Genomic DNA, 20,019 nt, shown 5'->3' with positions numbered 1-20,019 from the left:
AGATGGTCATTCTGACAAACTCATTAGGCCAATGTGTTCATTGTGAATAAGGCTCTGCTGTACGTAAACAAAAGATTCTTATCCAAAGCCGAAGGAATGACTCTCTGATGGTAGAATTCACATCAGGCAGAGTCATCACACACAAATAACGACCTAACAGCTTTCTCTAGCACTGATACCTGGGAGGCGTTGTTACCTGGCCCTTCCAAACAGAAGGGGGTTTACCTGGAAGATGAAGACCCGTTCCTGAGTCTGGAGGTTCCTTCCTCTCCCTGCCTCCTCCCCAGTCCAAGCTGTCACTGCTGTGGGCTTACTTCTGTCCCGCTCTGGTCTCCTCCCTGTGGGTGAGCTGGACTTATGTCATCGTGGTTCCCTGGGAGGTTGGTGGCGCAGTCACCACAGATTGGGGAAGGCAGGGGAGGTGACTCACGCTGAAGGTCCAGTGAATCAGACAGGGTGAGCCCGGACAGGGGCTTCCCTCCGAGGGAGTGCAGAGGCCTTCGCTGTGCTGGGGAGAAAGGACCAACCTTGCCCCTTTCAGAGAACTCACTGAGGAACCCCGTTTTCCAAACAAAAGGCCCTGTCTAAGCTCCAAGAAGGAGGAGCTGGCAGAAGCTCCTGATCAGACTTCCCCAGCGCTGGGTTTGAGCCCTGCTGGGATTCCAAAGCAAATGTACTTCCAGTGCCCTGAGCCCCGGAGGCCTTCAGTAAGTGTTAATGGCTTGACGGTTCAGTTTCCTGGAAAAAATAATATTTGCCTCCTGGAGTCGGGATATTGCAAACGAAACCAGCACTATTATTGAACACAGAACGGAAACCCTGTTGCCTTTGGATTGAAAACCTAGGAAGCTTTTGCCTGGTAACACAATAGTGGGGTCCTTGCCAGGTCTCCAGGCTGTAACGGTGGGGTGGAGGTCTGTTACAGACCCACAGAGGCACTAGCGGGGCACATAGGGACCCTGGGGTGGGTTGGGAGCCAGCTTGAAGGGCACCGTTGTCTTTCCATGGCCAGCAGTTCCTTCTTCTAGTCAGGCAGTCTCATTCCTCCCAGACACCCCAGGGCCTTTCTCCTGCCTAGAGCGCGCCCTTCCCTCTTCAGAGTAAAGAAGGAACATCAGGCATTCTAAGCCGATCATCACTACCTGTAGTTTACTTTTGTTTTGGGTGCCAACAGGGCGTAGTAGGACCCTGTTAATGCTCCTCAGGATATTTTGTTTTGTCATCATAGGCATTCATTTTTACTTTAAAATATTGCATTAAAATATGACTTATATGGATGACTGAGTTATTTTGCACGCTCTTGAAACTCACTAAAATTCTTGGCTCTCCGATTTTTTTTTTCTTTCTTTCTTCCAGATAAGGATAGTGTAATGTGGAGCGTGTTCTGGGAACAGGACCCTGTAGACTGTACCAGCTGCCTTAAACTTGTGATTCTCCTGCCCTCTTAGCCCAGTTCCACCCTATCAGCACACTCTCCTGCCTCTCTTTCCCACCCCGCGCTCAGGGATGGCTCCCAAGTCTAGACACCCGTCCAGGGCCATTTCCTTGGGCGATCACCGCGGGTCGCGCGTTGTAGGGCTGGCAGGCTGGGCACCTCGCGTGGGAAGGTCGGTGTAGAAGTCCCGACCCGGCCAGACTTCCTGCCCGCGGGGCCCGAGGCTCTGGCTCTGGCTCCGCGCCAGGGGACGTCCCTGGGCGGGAGCAGCTTCCTGGGCGCAGGCAGCGCAGGCGGCGCGGATCGCGGGGACAGCTCACCTGGACCGGCGACATGGAGGACGGCGTGCTCAAGGAGGGCTTCCTCGTGAAGAGGGTGAGTGCGCTCCTGCCTCGCGCCCGCGGGGCCGTGGGGACAGCGGGGCGGGCGATGGCTGGACGCGCGGACGAGCCTGGCTCCCGCTGGCCAGCCGGCCTGGTCCGCAATGTCGGATCCCGCTTGGTTAGTGTGGTCCGGGGCTGGCTCTCGCGTGGACCCCTTAAAACAACTGACCCGGACTCAGGACGAGGCCAGGGGCAGGACCCCAGGTTAGCATGCTCAACCGTCGGTTCAGTCCGTAGCCTGAACGCCTTATTAAAATATCGTAAAAGGTGTGGGGTGCAGGGTGGAGAGAGGATAGTTAAAGGGTACTTTTGGAAAGAAGGAATGACTGCTAACATTCTGTGGCAGAAGGTTAACCATGGTTGGCTGCAATTAAGAGTGTATTCCGAAATAGCTAAGAGGATTTTGAATGATTCCCACACCAAGAAAACAATAATAAATGTTTGAGATGATGGATATGCCGGTTACCCTGATGCGATCGTTGCATACCGTACCTGTTATGATTGACATCACAATGTATGTACCCTATGAATATGCACATTTCTGTGTCAGTTAATAAAAAGCACCGTGGATAAGCCGTGTAGTTTGCAAGCTGGGAGGGAGGGAGGCAGCACCCCTCTGAGAGAGAGAGAGAGAGAGAGAGAGAGAGAGAGAGAGAGAGAGAGAGAGAGAGAGAGAGAGAGAGAACCACTTAGCTGTCTGTCTTGTTTCATCCTTCTTGAGTCCTGCAGGATTAGTGATTGGCACCAGACAGCTGTTGCTATCACTTAGAGATGAGGAGAATGAGTATCAGAAAGATGGAAGAGCTTGCCTAGAGTGAGTATTAGAGGGGACATGAATTCCATCCTTAGTCCTTCCCCTGCCTGCCACCCCTGTTGAAGAAGCAAGAGTCTAACCAAGGGACTCTGGGACTCCCAGGATGCCTGGGATCAAGGCAGAAAGTGAGTAAAAGAAACTGGAGGGGAAACTTTTAGGGTTCAGTGTATGACACTTGCCTAGCCTGCAGGAAACCTTGGGTTTGATCCCTAACATCTCAAAACAATTTAACATTGATGTCAACACTGAACACTTATATTAGCATACAGATACAAATCTGAAGCCGAGCCCTTTGGTTGTTCTGGGCTTACAGCCTTAGGAAGTAGGCTGAGGAGGGGTAGAGGCTGTCCTCACTGGCTCACCTGGTCACACCAGCCCCACAGCCCTGAAGGCTCAAGTCCCTTCCATCTTCTGTTCACACTTTGTCTGCACTTGGTTTCACAGTGCATGATACGGGGGGCGGGGGGGGGGCAAGGTGTGCTTTGTTCAAAGCTATAAGCAAGGGGGACAGGAAGCTGATGCCAGATGAGGGGTCAGGCTGGTGTCCGTCTGTCCAGAATTCCATGCTCACTTTTTGTCTTTGTCCTTTAAATGTGAGATGGTTCATCCAGGTCAGAGTGCAAAGCTGTGCGGGGAACCTGTGTCTCCCACCGTGTACTGCAGCCTGTGAGGTGACTGAGCTGGTGTGATGGGTGGTTGGCTGGTGACGGCTGGACTGTGGTAGGGGCCCGTGGAGGAGCGGCGTCACCCCCAGGTCAAATGCTCAGACAGGGTTTGTGGGCCTCTACCTATTCCCGGAGTTACCGACGTGACTCCCCACCACCACTACGCCGTGGAGACAAGAGGACATGGAGGAGGAGAGCCCTGGTCTTCTGGGAGGAGGCCTGGTTTAGAATCCGGAGAATCGGCACAGGGCAAGGCTGAGGCGCCGATGCTCTTTCCAGCCCAATCCTGAGGCAAGTGGAAGAAGTCACACTTGGTCCTGCCCAGTGAGGAAGCTGGCCCAAGACTCCTACTCTGGTCACCAGCCGCTCCCACTGCCATGTAAACCCACTTTCCTCTCAAGTGGCTGCGGCAATCCTGGCGCCCACCGGGGCAGTTACAGCGTCATGGTGGCCCTGGGCGGTGGAGGAGGGTTCACAGCTCTGGGATGGGGAAGGCTGGAGCTGGAAGCGAGATCATAGACCAGCCATCTCCTCCTGGAAGGCTTAGCTGGAGGCAAGCAGGGGCATGACGGGTTTGGCTCCTAACCCTGCCCAGACAAGAAAGAGCCAAACTCAAGGCAAAACACAGGGCCCTTGCCCAGGCCTGGCTCTCAGAGGAGAGGAGCAGCTGGGTGGGGGTGGGGTGGGGGTGGAGGTGGGGTGGAGGTGGGGTGGAGGAATAGAGCTCCGTGGTGAGGAGAGTTGAAACATGGGTGCTGCTGCCAGCCTTGGATCTTGAGCAACATGTTGGCCTAGAAATACCAACTGCAGGACTCCAGGACTCCATCTCAAGGAAGTACAGTAAAAACCTTACCAATTTTTTGGAGACAGGGTCTTATATAGTCTACGGTGGCCTCAAACTCTCTATGTATTTAAGGACAACCTTGAACTCTTTGATCTGCCTGCCTCCACCTCCCAAGTCCTGGTGTATAGGCATGTGCCATCATGCTCAGTTTATTCAGCACTGAGGATTCAGCCTGGCTCAGCAAGCCCTCTACCAACTGAACTACATCCCAGCCCAACACAATATTTTTTTTATGTATGAAATATTCTAGAAGCCTGGTGTAGTGGCTCACACTTATATTTCAGCACTTGGGAGACTGAGGGAGGAGGATCCTTAGTTGGAGACTAGCCTAGGCTACATAGAGAGATCCTGTCTCAAATAAACAAATAACACAACCAATCAACCAGACACTCCTGGGAGCTACCTATACATCTCCTGAGATAAATGATGATTTTTTTTAAAGCATTGTTATACAGATGTAAAAATGCTTATGGTATTAAGTCTTCTTCTTTCAAGACAGGGTTTCTCTGTGTAGTCCTGGCTATCCTGGAACTTGCTCTGTAGACCAGGCTGGCCTTGAACTCCCAGAGATCTGCCTGCCTCTGCCTCTGGAGTGCTGGGATTAACAGCTATCATGCCTGGCTGTTTCCTCATCATTAAAGTTAGGGAGTACAGTGTCTCCTTAAAGAGTGTCTCCAGCTGTTACATTCTGTGCTTCCTTAGTACAGCCCTGAGATGTTGGCCTCCACCTCATGAGGTCCCTCCTGTCCACTAAAGGAGCTGGCCTCAGCCCCAGTCAGTGGCTTACAGACAAGAGGACTGAAGAGAGGCTTCTCCATGTGTGGGGACCAGTGCCAAGGTGGAGGGGTTGGGGCTGGGTTTATTTGGACCTAGACTCACTTTGCCTGTGTGAACTGAGGCTTATCTATAGTGTGGGAACCCCGATGGTTTTCTTCGAGGTCTGAGACTATTCCAGAGGCCTCCTGGTGAGGTCCCCACTGCAGTCTTATGGCTTCATTCACTTGTTCCAACATACTGTGGTCAGAATGATTGTTTCGTTGAGGCAGGGTCTCACTTAGTAGCCTCAAATTTGTGATCCTCCTGTCTCAGGTGCAATTACAGATTAATGTGCCACTAAGCCTGACCAGAGTGACTGATGATTGATTGATTTTTAGACAATCTCTATTCCAGGCTGGCTTTGAACTCACTATGTAGCTGAGGATGACTTTAAACTTCTGAATCCTCCTTCCTCCACCCTGAGCACAGGTTTGTGCCCCCAGGCCCAGCTTACTCGGTGCCGGGGATTGAACCAAGGACTTTGTGTCAGGCAAGCACTATCCCAGCTGGGTCACATCCCCAACTCCAGAATGACCTTTTCAACCCAAGATCCCAAACTTGTTATGCCTCTGCTTAAAATTCCTCATGGCCTGAATGTCAAACTGTGACGTAGAATAGGAGACCTTTGCCTACCAGGAACCCATCGCTTCCTCCTCCCTGCCCCGCCGGCCCCAGTGCCCAAGTCATGTAGTGCCATGGAGGTGCTCCCAAAGAGGAAGCAGGGCAATGATTTTGGTGCTGGGATGAACACCTAAGGCCTCAGGAGGACTAGGCAAGGGCTCCACCGCCAGGCTACATCCCAAGCACGACAGTTGCTTTCTCTAGCCTGCCTGCCTGCCTCATCTGTCCAACCTAAACAGCTCGTCAAGATTTTTTCTGCCTACTTGAATTTAATTTTTTTTTTTACCATTATAAAAATAACACATCCTTTCTGGGTAGTATAATACTTGCCCATAATCCCAGAACTCAGAATGCTGAGGCTGGAGGATCACAGGTCCAAATCCAGCCTGGGCTGTCCTTCCAAAACAAAACCAGAATGTTCTAGAGAATACAATGCAGTGGGTGGAGTGCTTGCCTAGCATTTCTGAGACACCGGGTTATTTTTCCACCACCACACACCCACAAAAGAATCATTTGTGATAATTTTTAGAATTATATTATGAGGGGCTGGGGATATGGTAAGTTCACAGAGTACTCACCTTGCACACGTGATGTCTTGGATTCAGTCCCTAGCTATATACACATGCACACACACTACATTTTCTTCTTAAAATTTTATTTATTTTTGGAGACAGGGACCTGGCTGGCCTGGCACACTCTAGGTAGACCAGGCTGGTTTTAAACTCACAGAGATCTGCCTGTCTGCTTCAGGAGTGCTGGGATTAAAGCTGTGCACTGCCTTGCCTGAAGCAGGAAAATTACAAGTTCCAGGCCAGCCTGGGTTACACAGTTAGACCTTGTCTAAATACATACATACATACATACATACATACCCTGTCTAAATACATACATATACATATATACATATATACATATATACACACCCTGTCTACATACATACATACATACATACATACATACCCTTTCTAAATACATATATATACATATATGCATACCCTGTCTAAATACATATATATATACATATATACATACCCTGCCTAAATACACACATACATACATACATACCCTGTCTAAATACATACATCTATAATACCCTGTCTAAATGCATACATACATACATATATACATACATACCCTGTCTAAATGCACACATACATACCCTGTCTACATACATACACATATACATACATACATACCCTGTCTAAATACATACGTACATACCCTGTCTACATACATACATATATACATACATACATACCCTGTCTAAATGCATACATACAGACATGTACATATGCACACAGACATAGTAAAGGTGGAAAGACTGCATGGAATTAGCAGGTGTTAACAATGGCTGTCTTGTACTAAAAGAATTATAGGTGAATGATTTTTCTTTATATTTTGCAGTTTCTCTCAAGCTTTTTCAACTGGTTCTGGGATGTATAGCTCAGAGGCAAAACACTTGTCTTTCATGCCAGAGGGCCTGGGTTTGATCCTACCACTGGTTGGGGAGATTTATAGACAAGCAAAGGCCAATAGGAAATAAAAGCTCAAGGTCAAAGGCTTTTGCTTCCACCTCAGAAGAGATGAGCGAAGGAGAACCCGACAAAATCCCTGCTCCCCCCTTCACTGTTCATCGTCTCTCAGCCCACACTGCTCACCCAAGCCATGGGCTTCCTCTCCAAGGTGCAGTGTCCTCCCCTGCATCACCTGACCACCAGGATTTCCTGTCTGTCTGTCTGTCCATAGGGCCACATTGTCCACAACTGGAAGGCACGATGGTTTATCCTTCGGCAGAACACGCTCCTGTATTACAAGCTGGAAGGTGGCCGGCGAGTGACCCCACCCAAGGGAAGGATCCTTCTCGATGGCTGCACCATCACCTGCCCCTGTCTGGAGTATGAAAACCGGCCGGTATGTGAGCATCCTGGTCCCCTGTTCTCGCCACCTTGCCTCTTTGTTATCATTGGATGATTTGGGTTCAAATCCTGGCTGTCTCATGAACAGGGCAAATAGTTAAACTTCTTTCAGCTCTCATTCGTCATCTATAAAAATTGGGATAAAATAATTATGTGACAATGTTCCACATGTGGTGGTGCGGGTTGAAAAAGTGATGACCTGTTAAAAATACCTGGAGTTCTAGGAGGCAGGGACTAATTCAAAACAAAATGAGAAACTAAAAATTAACAGGAGCAGAGACTAGAAGGAGACACTGGATGTTAACAATGGTGGTCTCTGAGAGCAGAGGTATAGGTGAGCTTTTCTTTATTCTTTGTAGTTTCCTTCAAGATCTAAGACCATAAATTAGGGGTAATGGGGAGCTACTGAAGGTTCTGAGTGAGAGAATGGACTGCTGAAAATCTTTTTAGATGCTGGGCATCATAGTAGCTCACACTTGTAATTCCAACACTCAGGAGGCTGAGGCTGGAAGAGCGTCAGAGCTCAGGAATTTAAGGGCAGCCTAGACAACATAGTGAGATGCTGTCTCAAACAAACAGGCAGCAAGGGAAACAATTTGGTCAAAACTGGGCATGGAGCTGGGTGGTGGTGGTGCACGCTTTTAACTCCAGCACTTGGGAGGCAGAAGCAAGCGGATCTCTGTGAGTTGGAGGCCAGCCTGGTCTATAGAGTAAGTTCCAGGATGGCCAGGACTACACAGAAAAACCCTGTCTTGAAAAACCAAAAATAAATAAAGAAAAACTTTGGATATGGGGTAGAGAAAGTTGACTTTATTTCAGAGACTTACAATACTGGTATATGCAAACGACCTCACTCTCCAAAAGACTGATACAACATGTAGGTACATACAGATAGCATATGTTTGTTGAATTAATGTCAGACAAAGAAGAAAGACTGACAGATATGCCAGATGGTTTTGAAGAGGAAATCCTGGTTTCTTCAGTGGGTATCAGTGAATGAAGGCTTGAACTCAACTCATAGGTTACATTCTCAGCCTGCTGCCCCTTAGTACTCATTAGGAAGAATGGCGAGTCTTGTCACTTATATGAGTATTTTGTAGTATTTGCTTGATTATTTTGAGTTGAAAAAGATTGAGAACACCAACTGGTTCTCTAGGAGCAAGTCATTGTGTGTGTGTGTGTGTGTGTGTGTGTGTGTGTGTGTGTGTGTACACGCTCTACTGAGTGTGTTTGGGCTTCACTTATCATTTCTAGTCTCTCTTGAAACTCTTTTCATTAAAATGGTGAACTGCAGCTGGACAGTAACGAGTTCAAATCAATCTTCCATGATGCCAGTGAGCGGATGCTAACTTGGTGCAATGTCTCCATAATATTCCTTGGGACAAGAAGTCGGCCATGACTCATTCCCATGCTTGCTATTGGTTTAAATGAAGGCTGTTTATAAGTTCAAAAGCAAAACCAGCTGTTTGTGACTATGCTGGTGACCATGGTCAGAATGAGTGTGTCTTAGAGAGGCTCCTGGCTTTGATCCCCATCACTGAAGACGAACGCTGCAGACGCAGTGGGTCTAATCTGCTCATAACATTTAACAGTGCCAACATGTGCCATTCCCCAGTTGGTTTAAGAAAGCCTCCAGGTGTCCAGGTAGAGGGTAGAGAAGTGGCTCACAAGACTGTCCACTGTGTCATCGGCGGCGGCTCAGAGCCCTCGCACTCAGAGGTTGTCGGGAGTGCGGTGCTTCTCTCTTGGCCCAGTCCTGGAGCAGACCGTTCCATCCTGGGTGGGGTTCTCTGAGAATGCTGACCCAGGGCTGAGCATGCAGCAGAGGGCAAACCTTTTGGGAAGGAGTTGAAACTGTGTCACATGAAGAACGAGTGGATGGATGGCTTGGTGGTGTCTGGACTAGAGACAGGGACGGAGGGGGGCTTTGCTAGCAGTCCTGTAGCAGTGGACGGCAGCGTCGTATTCTTACAGTTCACGAGGCTGCAGCTCAGCGAGGTTCCTGAGGTCACCTGGCATTCCTAGCTAAGTGGCAGAGCTGAGAGGTTTGTGTGCAGCTCCCTCTGACTGCAGAGCCTGGGGGTTCCCCTCTTCGGAGGGGCTGTGATAGGAAGTGAGGCTGTGCATCTGGAAGGAGGAGTCAGAGCCACAGTGTTGGGAACCACTCTGCATTGTCTGTGCCGAAGGGAAAGGCTGCTTTAGGAGACCATGAGCTCCTTGTCTCGGGTATATCCAAATCAATCTGTACAGCCCCACCTGCTGAGGGTGAGCAGGGCTGGGCATCAGGCATCCCTGGATACATGGTCTCCCGCATCCTCTCTGGCTCTGCCATTCCTGCGGCCAGCATTCCCTTGCCCGGTTCTCCTCTGAGTATTAGTTTGTCTGGTTGTCTCTTCTCACAGCTCCTCATTAAGCTGAAGACCCGAACTTCGACTGAGTACTTCCTGGAGGCCTGTTCTCGAGAGGAGAGGGACTCCTGGGCCTTTGAGATAACGGGGGCTATCCACGCAGGGCAGCCGGGGAAGGTCCAGCAACTCCACACACAGAAAAACTCCTTCAAGTTGCCCCCCCACATCAGCCTGCAGTGAGTGCTCCACCTGCCTGCCCCTGACTCTGCCTGGCCTCCCTGCGGCCTTTCCTGTCTGTTTAGTGTGGGGGGACTCTATGGTACAACACAGGCTTGGCCGGTCCACCTTTGTGCTTCAGGGCCAGTGGTTTGCTCTGTCCTGCTTATGTGGGTCGACTGCCTGGAACTTGCCATGTTTAGCTCCTGGCTCCTTTGTAACTTTTAGGGCCTCTACCAAGTCATAATACCTCAGAGAACGAAGCAGAGACCACCATTCCATTTTAGGAAGAGTGCTTAGAAGTATGTGGCAGGTCTCATTTGCAGTTCAGTGGCAGGTAATGGCTGCCTTATTGATTGGAGGGATTCCTCATTCAACCATCTAAGAAATCATTGAGTACATCACAGATATGTACAATTATTATGTGGCCTTTTAAAAAGGAAAGGGAGACATTTATTGAGTGCCTATTGAATATCATGCATTGTGCCTGGTGCTCAGCAGAGGTAAGTGGTAATAAACAGTCTCAAGGGCGTTCACCCCAGGGACATACATAGAGATCTTTCGTTGGTGTCAGCAATTGTCACATCGGGCAGAGGGAAGGCCAGTCAGTGGTGTTGGTGATACTGTGCCACAGAGATGTATGGAAGGTGTTTCCATCATGGAAATGCCCCATAGCCTCCCAGGCAGCCGCACTACGACGGCCATCCTAGATGGGATGCGAGTCTGCTCCTGATCTCACACAACTCCACACTAGCCTCTGAAGTCCAGTGTGTGCACCATCTACACAGCTGTTAAGCCAGGGTGAGTGCAGGCAGGAGCAGCCGATAGGGTGGATTCAGAAAGGGGAGATACAGAGCTGGAGGAGTTCAGACAACGACGTGGAGCAGATCGTGGTGAGCTGCGAGGGTTCCTGTACACTCTGGGTTTTAAGCGGTCACAGTTGTTTAGCTTTATGTCCACAGTAATAGTTGCCCAGTGTGGAAATATTCGAACATTTAGATGACCAAGAAGAGGAGCGTCTGAAAACCATGGGCACTGGATTTTGACTTATAACAAAAGCCCATCTCTGTGGTGTGTGTCCCATCATCTGTCCCTCGCTTTACGTCATGAACTGTCTTCGTGATTTAGCTCACGATTCTTGGGTCCTCCCCTGGAGCAGACAGTGTGAGCAGGGGCCTTTCTCTGCCTCCCTTCTGTGTAGTCGAATCGTGGACAAGATGCATGACAGCAGCAGTGGAATCCGGCCGTGTCCTAACATGGAGCAGGGGAGTACCTACAAGAAGACCTTCCTGGGTGAGCCTGTCTATCCCCTGGCCAGGTTGGAGGCCCGGCACATGGTGACTGGAGCTCATCCAATTGCTTAACCAGCTTCTCACGGGGGCAGAGCTGCCTCCTAGGAAGTGGGATAGCCTGTGAGGGCCACCTGTGGGTATGGCTACAGCTCTGCGCATTGGATGTGAGCATCAGGCTGCTCTTTGGTAGAACCTGAGGCTTCTCAGGAGGTCAAGGTCAATGAGGTATTGACCAAGCCCCCTGAGTAGGCTCGATACCCCATGGTCTGACAGGTGCTTGCCCTTGTGCTAACACAGGCTCCTCCTTGGTGGACTGGCTCATCTCGAGCAGCTTTGCAGCCAGCCGTCTAGAAGGAGTGACCCTGGCCTCCATGCTCATGGAAGAGAACTTCCTCAGGCCGGTAGGGGTCCGGAGCATGGGAGCTATTCGCTCTGGGGATCTGGCCGAGCAGTTTCTGGATGACTCCACAGCCCTGTACACGTTTGTAAGTTGGAGGCTGGGCTCTTCTTGACACTAGGGGAGAGGGAAGGGAGTGGCTAGGGTGAGAGTTGGGAGTCTGGAGCCCTAGGGAAGGCCCAGAGTATGGGGAACAGTTCCACTCTGAGGAAACAAGCGACTTCGGTGTTGAGGGATTCCCTTTGCTTTGCTGCCACCATGGCCTGGCTCTGGGGTTCCTTTGTAACAAGCCCTTGTCTTTCTCTTCCCACTAGGCTGAAAGCTACAAGAGGAAGGTAAGCTCCAAGGAAGAGGTCAGTCTCAGCACCATGGAGCTAAGTGGCACGGTGATCAAACAAGGTTACCTATCCAAGCAGGTACGGCTGCCTTTGAGCAGGAGGCAATGTAGAGTTACCACACGTGAAGGAGGCAGGAATGAGCCCAGAGGATGCTGGAGTACACGATTAGTGGGATCCACAGAAACAGGACCTCCCCTCCCCAGCCACAAGAGGCAAATCAAAGACCCACACATGCTCGCTCTCACATACACGTACCAGACCCAAGAACTGTTTTGAAAAAAATATGCACACAAGTAACTGTCACATTAAAAAGCTGCTTCTATGTTATTGCCCAGTTTCATACTCGTCACCTGCCTGATGAACATTAGGATCCATCTGCTCTTATTTACCGTAGATGCAATGGTCTACCTCAAGGGTCTGCTGTTGCTGGGCCTTCACAGGGACCCTGACTGAGGGAAGAAATGAGGTCCCCACAGGAATGGAAGAGGTGATGAGGGAGACTCTAGATGCTAAGGAAGGTTTATGATCTTGTGTGTGAGTTCAGATAAGCTTCTTTCACACTCTGCTGCACACACAGATTAATACCTGACTATTTAGACTTTTACCATCTACTGTATCATAGACTGTAATTGATCCTATTTCTGATTTAGAATGTTACATTGATTTCCTCTGTGTGTACACATAAAATGCACAAATATACATGTAGCTATAGGGTTGTTTTTGGGCCAAATTGACCCTTAAAATGTTGGTGACCTTGGGTGCAATGTGACCTGTGAACTGCTGATCCAGTTGACATTTGTCCTGTCCTCCTCCTCCTCCTCCTTTAAAATTAATTAAAAATTATATAATATTATTAAAAATATTTTTGTGCAAATGGGTGTTTTGTCTGTGTGTATGTGTGTGCAATACCTATAGAGACCAGAAGAGGGAATCTTCTGGAACTGGTGTTACAGATGGTTGTGAGCCACCATGTGGGTGCTGGGAACTGAACCTGGGTCCTCTTCAAGAACAGCAAATGCTCTTAACCAATGAGCCACCTCTCCAGCCCCCTCACCTCTTTGTTGCTGTTCAGTGCTGGGGACTGAACTCAGGGTCTTGTGGTTGCTTGGCTAACAACCCTACCACTGAGCCCCAGCCTCCGCCCCTTAGTCCATTCGTTCCTGAGTGTTGGGGTAAGGTGCCCCCTGTCGGTGCTGACTCGTGGCTCTCTGTCAACTAATGTGCTGTTTTTGCTGAGGTGTCCCTAAGCAGGGATGATCATGTCACTGTAATCCTTGCGTTTTCTTGCAAACTGTCCTTAGAATGTAGTCCCATTGGAGCGGGCTGGCTTGGGGTTTTGTGAGATGGATGCATGGGAAAGGAAGGAAATGTAGAGCTGTGACCAATGTGAACCCTTTCCTTCCCACAGGGACATAAGAGGAAAAACTGGAAGGTGCGCCGATTTGTTCTGAGGAAGGACCCAGCTTTCCTGCATTACTATGACCCTTCCAAAGTGAGTGACCCATGACCCTTCCAAAGTGAGTGACCCATGACCCTTCCAAAGTGAGTGACCCATGACCCTTCCAAAGTGAGTGACCCATGACCCTTCCAAAGTGAGTGACCCATGACCCTTCCAATGTGAGTGACCCATGACCCTTCCAAAGTGAGTGACCCATGACCCTTCCAAAGTGAGTGACCCCTGTCCCTTGGGGCTGTGCTGCTTCCAGAGTCTGAAGCAGAGTGGGCAGCTGCTGTGTGCCCTCTCTCACATGCCACCATGGTTCCTTGCAGGCCGCACTGCTCTGTTGTATAGTTGTCTGCTCAGGGTGGGGTCTTCTGTGCCCACTTCCCCTGAGAGGACCTTCATTATGCTGAGAAAAAGCACCTTTTACTTTCCCCAAAGCCTGCTCCGTGGGCAAGGGGAGTGAGGGAGACTCCAACACGGTGCTCCCAGCCTCTTTATCCCTTTTCATCCAACTGGCCTACATATTCTGCCTTCCCCAACTTCCTGTTTTCACATAAAAAAAATTATTTTTATTGTATTTAGTTTACACATTACTTTTTGAGCCAAGAGTTGCTGCTCCATGTTTCTGATAAATACTGCCTCATACTGAGTTAATATAATTCTAATCAAAAGAAAAATGGCTCTCTAGTTGGGGTGTTCAGCCTTGTCTTTGATATGAATTTCAGTCAGGACCCCTCAGCCTCCTGGAGGAACCCCCCTCATTCCCTGCAAAGCACAAGGAGGGTTAAGGTCTAGGCAGAGGGCTGGAAGGTGAGCTGATTGGGGGACCAGACCCTTGGGCCTCCAAAAGGCACCCATTGACCTCTCATGGGTCCTAGTGGTGTTGCTACCGTGGCCAAACCCTTTTTGATTTTATTTTTAAAGACAGCGTGTCACATAGTCCTGGCTGGTCTCAAACTCACTATGTAGCCAAGGATGAACTTGAATGCTGGGATTACAGGCATGTGCCGTCATCCCAGATTGAACCCAAAACTCTGTGTAGTCTAAACAAGCATGCTAACAAACTGAGCTGCATCCCCAGCCACACGAATCCTTTTTTTTTTTTTTTTTTTTTTTTTTTTTGGTTTTTCGAGACAGGGTTTCTCTGTGTAGCTTTGCACCTTTCCTGGGACTCACTTGGTAGCCCAGGCTGGCCTCGAACTCACAGAGATCCTCCTGCTTCTGCCTCCCGAGTGCTGGGATTAAAGGCGTGCGCCACCACTGCCCGGCCACAAATCCTTTCTAAAACATGGAAAATATCAACAAATGTATGAGCACATTTTGCATTTAACTCTTTATCTAACTTCAACTACTTTGTTGTGCCCTTGATGAGTCCAAGGCCTTTTGCTATTCATTTGCTTCCAGACTTTGCCTTTAACCTTCCTGTTGCTGGGCTAAATCTATCCCAGTACCCAAGACCTGCTTCTCAGTCCCCCCTTGAGACTGCCTGCTGTAGATTCTGCAGTGCTGGGCCCCTTCTTGCTGTTCCCCTCCTCTGGTATCTAAGTCAACACTTCTGCATTGTTACTCAGCTGCTTTAGTTTTCCTTTGCTGGAGCCACATTGAGTAGTGATTGACAGAAGGGACCAAGAGCCGAGACTCCTGGTGTGTGAAGTTGCTCTTTAACCATCCAGATACCATAAAGCCGTCCTGTTTCATGCCAAGCACATGATTAGAGACTTACATAACAGTGTCCAATGTGCGGGGAAAGCCGTCATAAGCGTGTATTGTTGACAAAGGTTAAGGGAGCCAGTACAGGCTTCTGGTAGAGTGTCGGATGAGACTGTTGTTCAACTCTGCCAGACCTGGTAATTTGGTGACAGTGCTGCTGCTGGCCATGACCCAGGCCCAAACTGCCTCACTGGCACAAGTTACTTGCCCAAGTTCAGCCACATCTATTCAGACAATTTGGAGTGGCTTTAGACGTGGTCTGGTGGGTCAGTTACAGAAGACGATATGTCTTCTTTTTCTGTATGTTCATGGAATTACTAATCAATCTCTTCCTCCACAGGAAGAGAACAGGCCAGTAGGTGGGTTTTCTCTTCGTGGATCCCTTGTGTCTGCTCTGGAGGATAATGGTGTTCCTACTGGTAAGGTGCAGCTTCAGCTCTGGCCTAAAGATCTCTGGGACCTTCATCAGCATGTCATCAATACCCCTGAGGGGCAAGGTGGGGGGGAAGCCTGAGCTCTGAGGATCAAGTGGGCCTTTCCTCAATGAGATCATGGTATGATTTTTGAAGTCGATTTTAAAAACAAAGGAAAGCACGATATGGAATGAATGTTCTTGTGTTTTAAGAATACAACTGAATAAGCCTTATGTTTTATATTCTGTTTCTGTGCTGATGGCCCATAAGCTTCCACCTAAGTTATAGCTAAGAGCCACAGTGTTTTCATATTAATAACGTGCTTTTATTTTCTACTTACACTGATTTTACAGTCCCCAGTAGGAAGGTCATATCATTTCTATCTTGTGGATGTAGAAATTGAGGCTCAAAGTCAATTTGAAGCAATTTTTTTTTTAAAAAAAAAACATAAATGGAATTCTTTGATGTGAATGAAACTGTAGGTCTATGGGTAACACAGAGGCAGGCAAGCAAGCAAGCTGCAAATGTTTGGAATAACCACTGGTAGGCCATATGGTTGTAGGGAGTAGAAATACTCGATGCTCAGCTTCAAGCTGGAAGGTGACACGGATATTCAATACTTTTTTCTCCCGTGTAGGAGTTAAAGGGAATGTCCAAGGAAACCTCTTTAAAGTGATTACGAAGGATGACACACACTATTATATCCAGGCCAGCAGCAAGGCTGAGCGAGCAGAGTGGATCGAAGCTATCAAGAAGCTAACATGACCTAAGGGAACAAACAGGACTAGGGTCCTCATTCCTATCAGCTGATACAGATGGGACTTCATGGAGAACTGGAGTACAAGACAGACACTGGGCTTAGGATATGGCTCAGTGGTAGAGGACCTGCCTGAGGCCCTAGTTCAATTCTTGGAAAAGACTTTAACATTTTGTATTGCTTTGGAGTGAGACGGCTCAAGATGGTTCCTCAAATGACAGTGGTGGCAAGACTTCCTTCCGTCTTCTGATTACCAACCTGAAAAAACTGGAATAGCTGTTAGGTGACAGCATCTTGACTTTTGCTCTTCAAGACTGAGAAATCTGGGCTGGAGAGATGGCTCAGTCGTTAAAGGCTAGGCTCACAACCAAAAATATAAGACTGAGAAATCTAAGCCGGGTGGTGGTGGCGCACGCCTTTAATCCCAATACTTGCCAGGCAGAGGCAGGTGGATCTTTGTGAGTTCAAGGCCAGCGTGGCCTGGAGAGTGAGTTCCAGGACAGCCAGGGCTACACAGAGAAACCCTGTCTTGAAAAACCACACACGTGCGCATGTGCGCACACACAGAGAAATCTGGCTTTGGGGGCCATAGTAGTATGTATCCCTTTGTTGGAACACTAACCTGGGCTTTGCTATATTGAATACTCTAGTCTCAAGATAGCTCTCTTAAGCAATTTCAACAACTCACACTTCTGGAATTAATAAAAAACTGACGTGTCTTATAGATCTTGTGCAGTTTTATGTCCCCACAGGTTTACTCCCTCTAAGGCCCTATGTATTACAGAAAATTATGGGAAAACCTCAAGTGGCTTGTCACTAGGATGACATATCTCACTTTGAAGTGGGGATGCTGGCAAACGGCTGACTGTTCCAAGGATGCTGTTTGCTTTGCAGAGAAAGACAGCAAATATCACAAGTCACATGGGTCACAGACATTAAGAAAAAAAGGCATAAATACAGCTTTTCTATACAAAATGGACATTTAGAAAGAGGTGGAGCGGGAGCCCTCTAAACAACAAAGAAAACCGATCTGAAAATGAACATTAACAATAAGTGAACTTCCCCATTTGGAAGGTTAACCTATAGTGAAAAGTCTGTATCATACAGTGTTTTTATAAACATTTTTATTAAGTTTATACAGTGATCTGGCACAAGTTATAGCTAGCATTCTTGCCAAGGACAATGGCTTGGACTTTGATAAAATACATAACTTACATTTAAGGGGAATGGATATTTCCAAAGTGCCTAAGTAAAAACTTCTCTTAAAATAGATTTCCTCTTAATGTCTGGAATCCCTGACCCTGAATAGCCAGGAATCCCAAGAGCATGTTTTCCCTTTATCCTTACTTTGTAAGAGACTGCCTTTTCAAGCACCATTTCTCTCCTTTGGCATCTTTCCAGGTTGAATGGACCCAGAATAGCTTTTAGGATATTGACAGGTGCTTATCTGAATTAAGCTGCATTTGGTTTCATAGCTTTCTGCTTCCTAACTGACACAGCCCTATTTGCCACGCCTATGGGTGAGACAAGGATCCTCAAGGGTTCTGGAACAGATAATGTCAGCTCCAGACACAGCAGTAAGCTGGCAAGGTACTACAACTTCTTTCATTCCTACTCACGTTCATTGTTCTTGATGCAAAACAAAACAAAACAAAAAAGGCCGGTGTATGCAGCTGAATGGTAACTTCTGCTCAGCGGTGTAGAGATTGGCACATCTCCGCAGCTCATTGAGAACGTGAACATCTCCAAAAAACAAACCCCAAACCCCAAAACTTGAACATACTCATGAGAATTGGTGTTTGACTATAAAACTGATATAAACGCAGTTTCAATGTTGAATTTCTTTTTAGTTAGTTTCAACTGACTAATGTAGGAAGCTTCAATATTGCTCATTTTGTTGTATGGATTCATGACTGTATGACTGTAATCAAAGGCAGAGGAGGGAAAACAGAACGGGTAGTATTTTTCATGTAAAGGCTTTGGTGGGAAAAATCAGGATATGGTAAGTTGTTCTCTTCGTTGTCCATTCTGTTCAGTCTTCCATGGCTGGTTAAGTATTCTAGGCCTCACGTATCTTAGTTCGTTCTTTTCATCATGGTGCTAGTGAAGGACTGACCTTTCCCCTGGCTAGGGTCACCATTTTACACAATTGTAGGACGTATCCAAAGAGGCCAGATGGGATCAAAATCATCATGGAGCCCAGTTATATTTAATGTTTGGTTTTGAGACAGAGTTTCTCTGTGCAGCCTTCTGTTCTAGACCTTGTTCTATAGAAGACCAGGCTGGTCTAGGGGTACGCTACCATGTCTGGCTTGATTTTTTTTTTTTAAATATAAAAATTTCCAGTAAACAATTCCCAGGAAAAGAGCACTTGCTATATTTGATAATGCATTTTTTCTTCTGTGGTAATGGGAAATGATCCCAGGGTCTTGACATGCTAGGCACACACTAGGCTAACTCAACTATATTCCTAAATCATTAGAGCAGTTGCCCAAACTGGTCTCTAATTTGTAGTATTCTTGTGTCTCTGAAACAGCTGAGATTATAGTTGTCTCTGAAGCTTTGATAATATACCTCCATATATATATATGTGTGTGTGTGTGTGTGTGTATGCAAAAAAAAATTTTTTTTTTTGTGATAGGGTCTCACTATGCAGTCTTGGATGGCCTGTAACTTGATATATAGACCAGCCAGGCCTTCAACTCAGAGATCTGCCTGAGTTTAATCTCTGCTGGGATTAAAGGTGAACACTACCATATTTGACCCTAAACTTGTTTCTTGATGCTTTTAGAGCAGAGGTTCTCAACCTGTGGGTTGTGACCCCTTTGAGGGTCGAATGGCTCTTTCATGAGGGTTGCCCAAGACCATCGAAAACCAGAATATTTTCATTATGATTCATAAGAGTAATAAACTTACAGTTACGAAGTAGCAATGAAAATACCAGTAACATGGTAATGCCTACTGGCAAGCACAATTCCTTGGAAATGGGTTACCTGAGGTTAGACCATTAGATTTAAAAAGCTAATAGACTACTATATTGAACAAAGGGACAAACTTTCATAAGTGGCAAAGTATCTCCCCAACATTAATTTCCAATCCTTTTGAGACACAGGTGCAATGGTTGCCCAAGCTGATCAATAATTCTGGGCTCAAGGAATCTTTCCACCTCAGCTTTCCAAGTACTAGAGTCATAAGCATATGCTACCATACCCAACTCTAGAACCCTTACTATTCAGTCTAGTCCTAGATTGACTAGGTTTTTAAGTTTGCCTACAGTTAATGAATACAAGTATCCTAAGACAAGCATGCCAACTAAATGACTTTCTACATTTGACTACTGTAGCTGTAACTTCATGTGTTACTTGTAAAACTTGTTTTGCATGTCAACCTTTAAAGTTAACTAGTCTGTGAAGGTAAAAATAGGAACATTAAAAGTTTGTGTTAAATCAGATCCTGGTATATATAAAAAGATCTAGGTAGCACCTAGCAGATAAAGAGGAAAATGTCCCCTTCAGTTGTGTGATGCTGTTCAAAGAAACTACATCAAAGCAGCAGCACTTTACAAAAACCCTTAGCATCATAATTTTAAGGTAAGTAGTTTAGTATGTAC

General features: G+C 47.4%; 1 protein-coding gene across 1 annotated transcript; it reads left to right on the top strand.

Annotated features, from left to right (window-relative positions):
• Nucleotides 1-1,341: 1,341 nt before the first annotated feature.
• On the top strand, nt 1,342-18,991 carry Plek2 (pleckstrin 2). The gene is made up of 9 exons (XM_006973120.4): nt 1,342-1,810; nt 7,325-7,489; nt 9,897-10,078; nt 11,260-11,351; nt 11,648-11,835; nt 12,062-12,163; nt 13,494-13,577; nt 15,580-15,658; nt 16,290-18,991. Exons 1-9 carry the CDS (start codon nt 1,769-1,771, stop codon nt 16,415-16,417), a joined length of 1,062 nt encoding a protein of 353 aa, XP_006973182.1. The 5' UTR covers nt 1,342-1,768; the 3' UTR covers nt 16,418-18,991.
• The last annotated feature ends 1,028 nt before the right edge of the window (nt 18,992-20,019 follow it).

Source organism: Peromyscus maniculatus, chromosome 14 (assembly GCF_049852395.1).
Source record: "Peromyscus maniculatus bairdii isolate BWxNUB_F1_BW_parent chromosome 14, HU_Pman_BW_mat_3.1, whole genome shotgun sequence".
NCBI lineage: Eukaryota > Metazoa > Chordata > Mammalia > Rodentia > Cricetidae > Peromyscus > Peromyscus maniculatus.
Note: the sequence above shows the minus strand (reverse complement) of the source record. Positions and strands in the feature narration are given on the sequence as shown.

Excerpts from the sequence above, each read along its gene's own strand:
- Plek2 (XM_006973120.4), top strand. The coding sequence starts at position 1,769 with ATGGAGGACGGCGTGCTCAAGGAGGGCTTCCTCGTGAAGAGG. Across the intron at positions 12,164-13,493 it reads AAGGTTACCTATCCAAGCAG|GGACATAAGAGGAAAAACTG; the intron begins GTACGGCTGCCT and ends TCCTTCCCACAG. Across the intron at positions 13,578-15,579 it reads ATTACTATGACCCTTCCAAA|GAAGAGAACAGGCCAGTAGG; the intron begins GTGAGTGACCCA and ends CTTCCTCCACAG.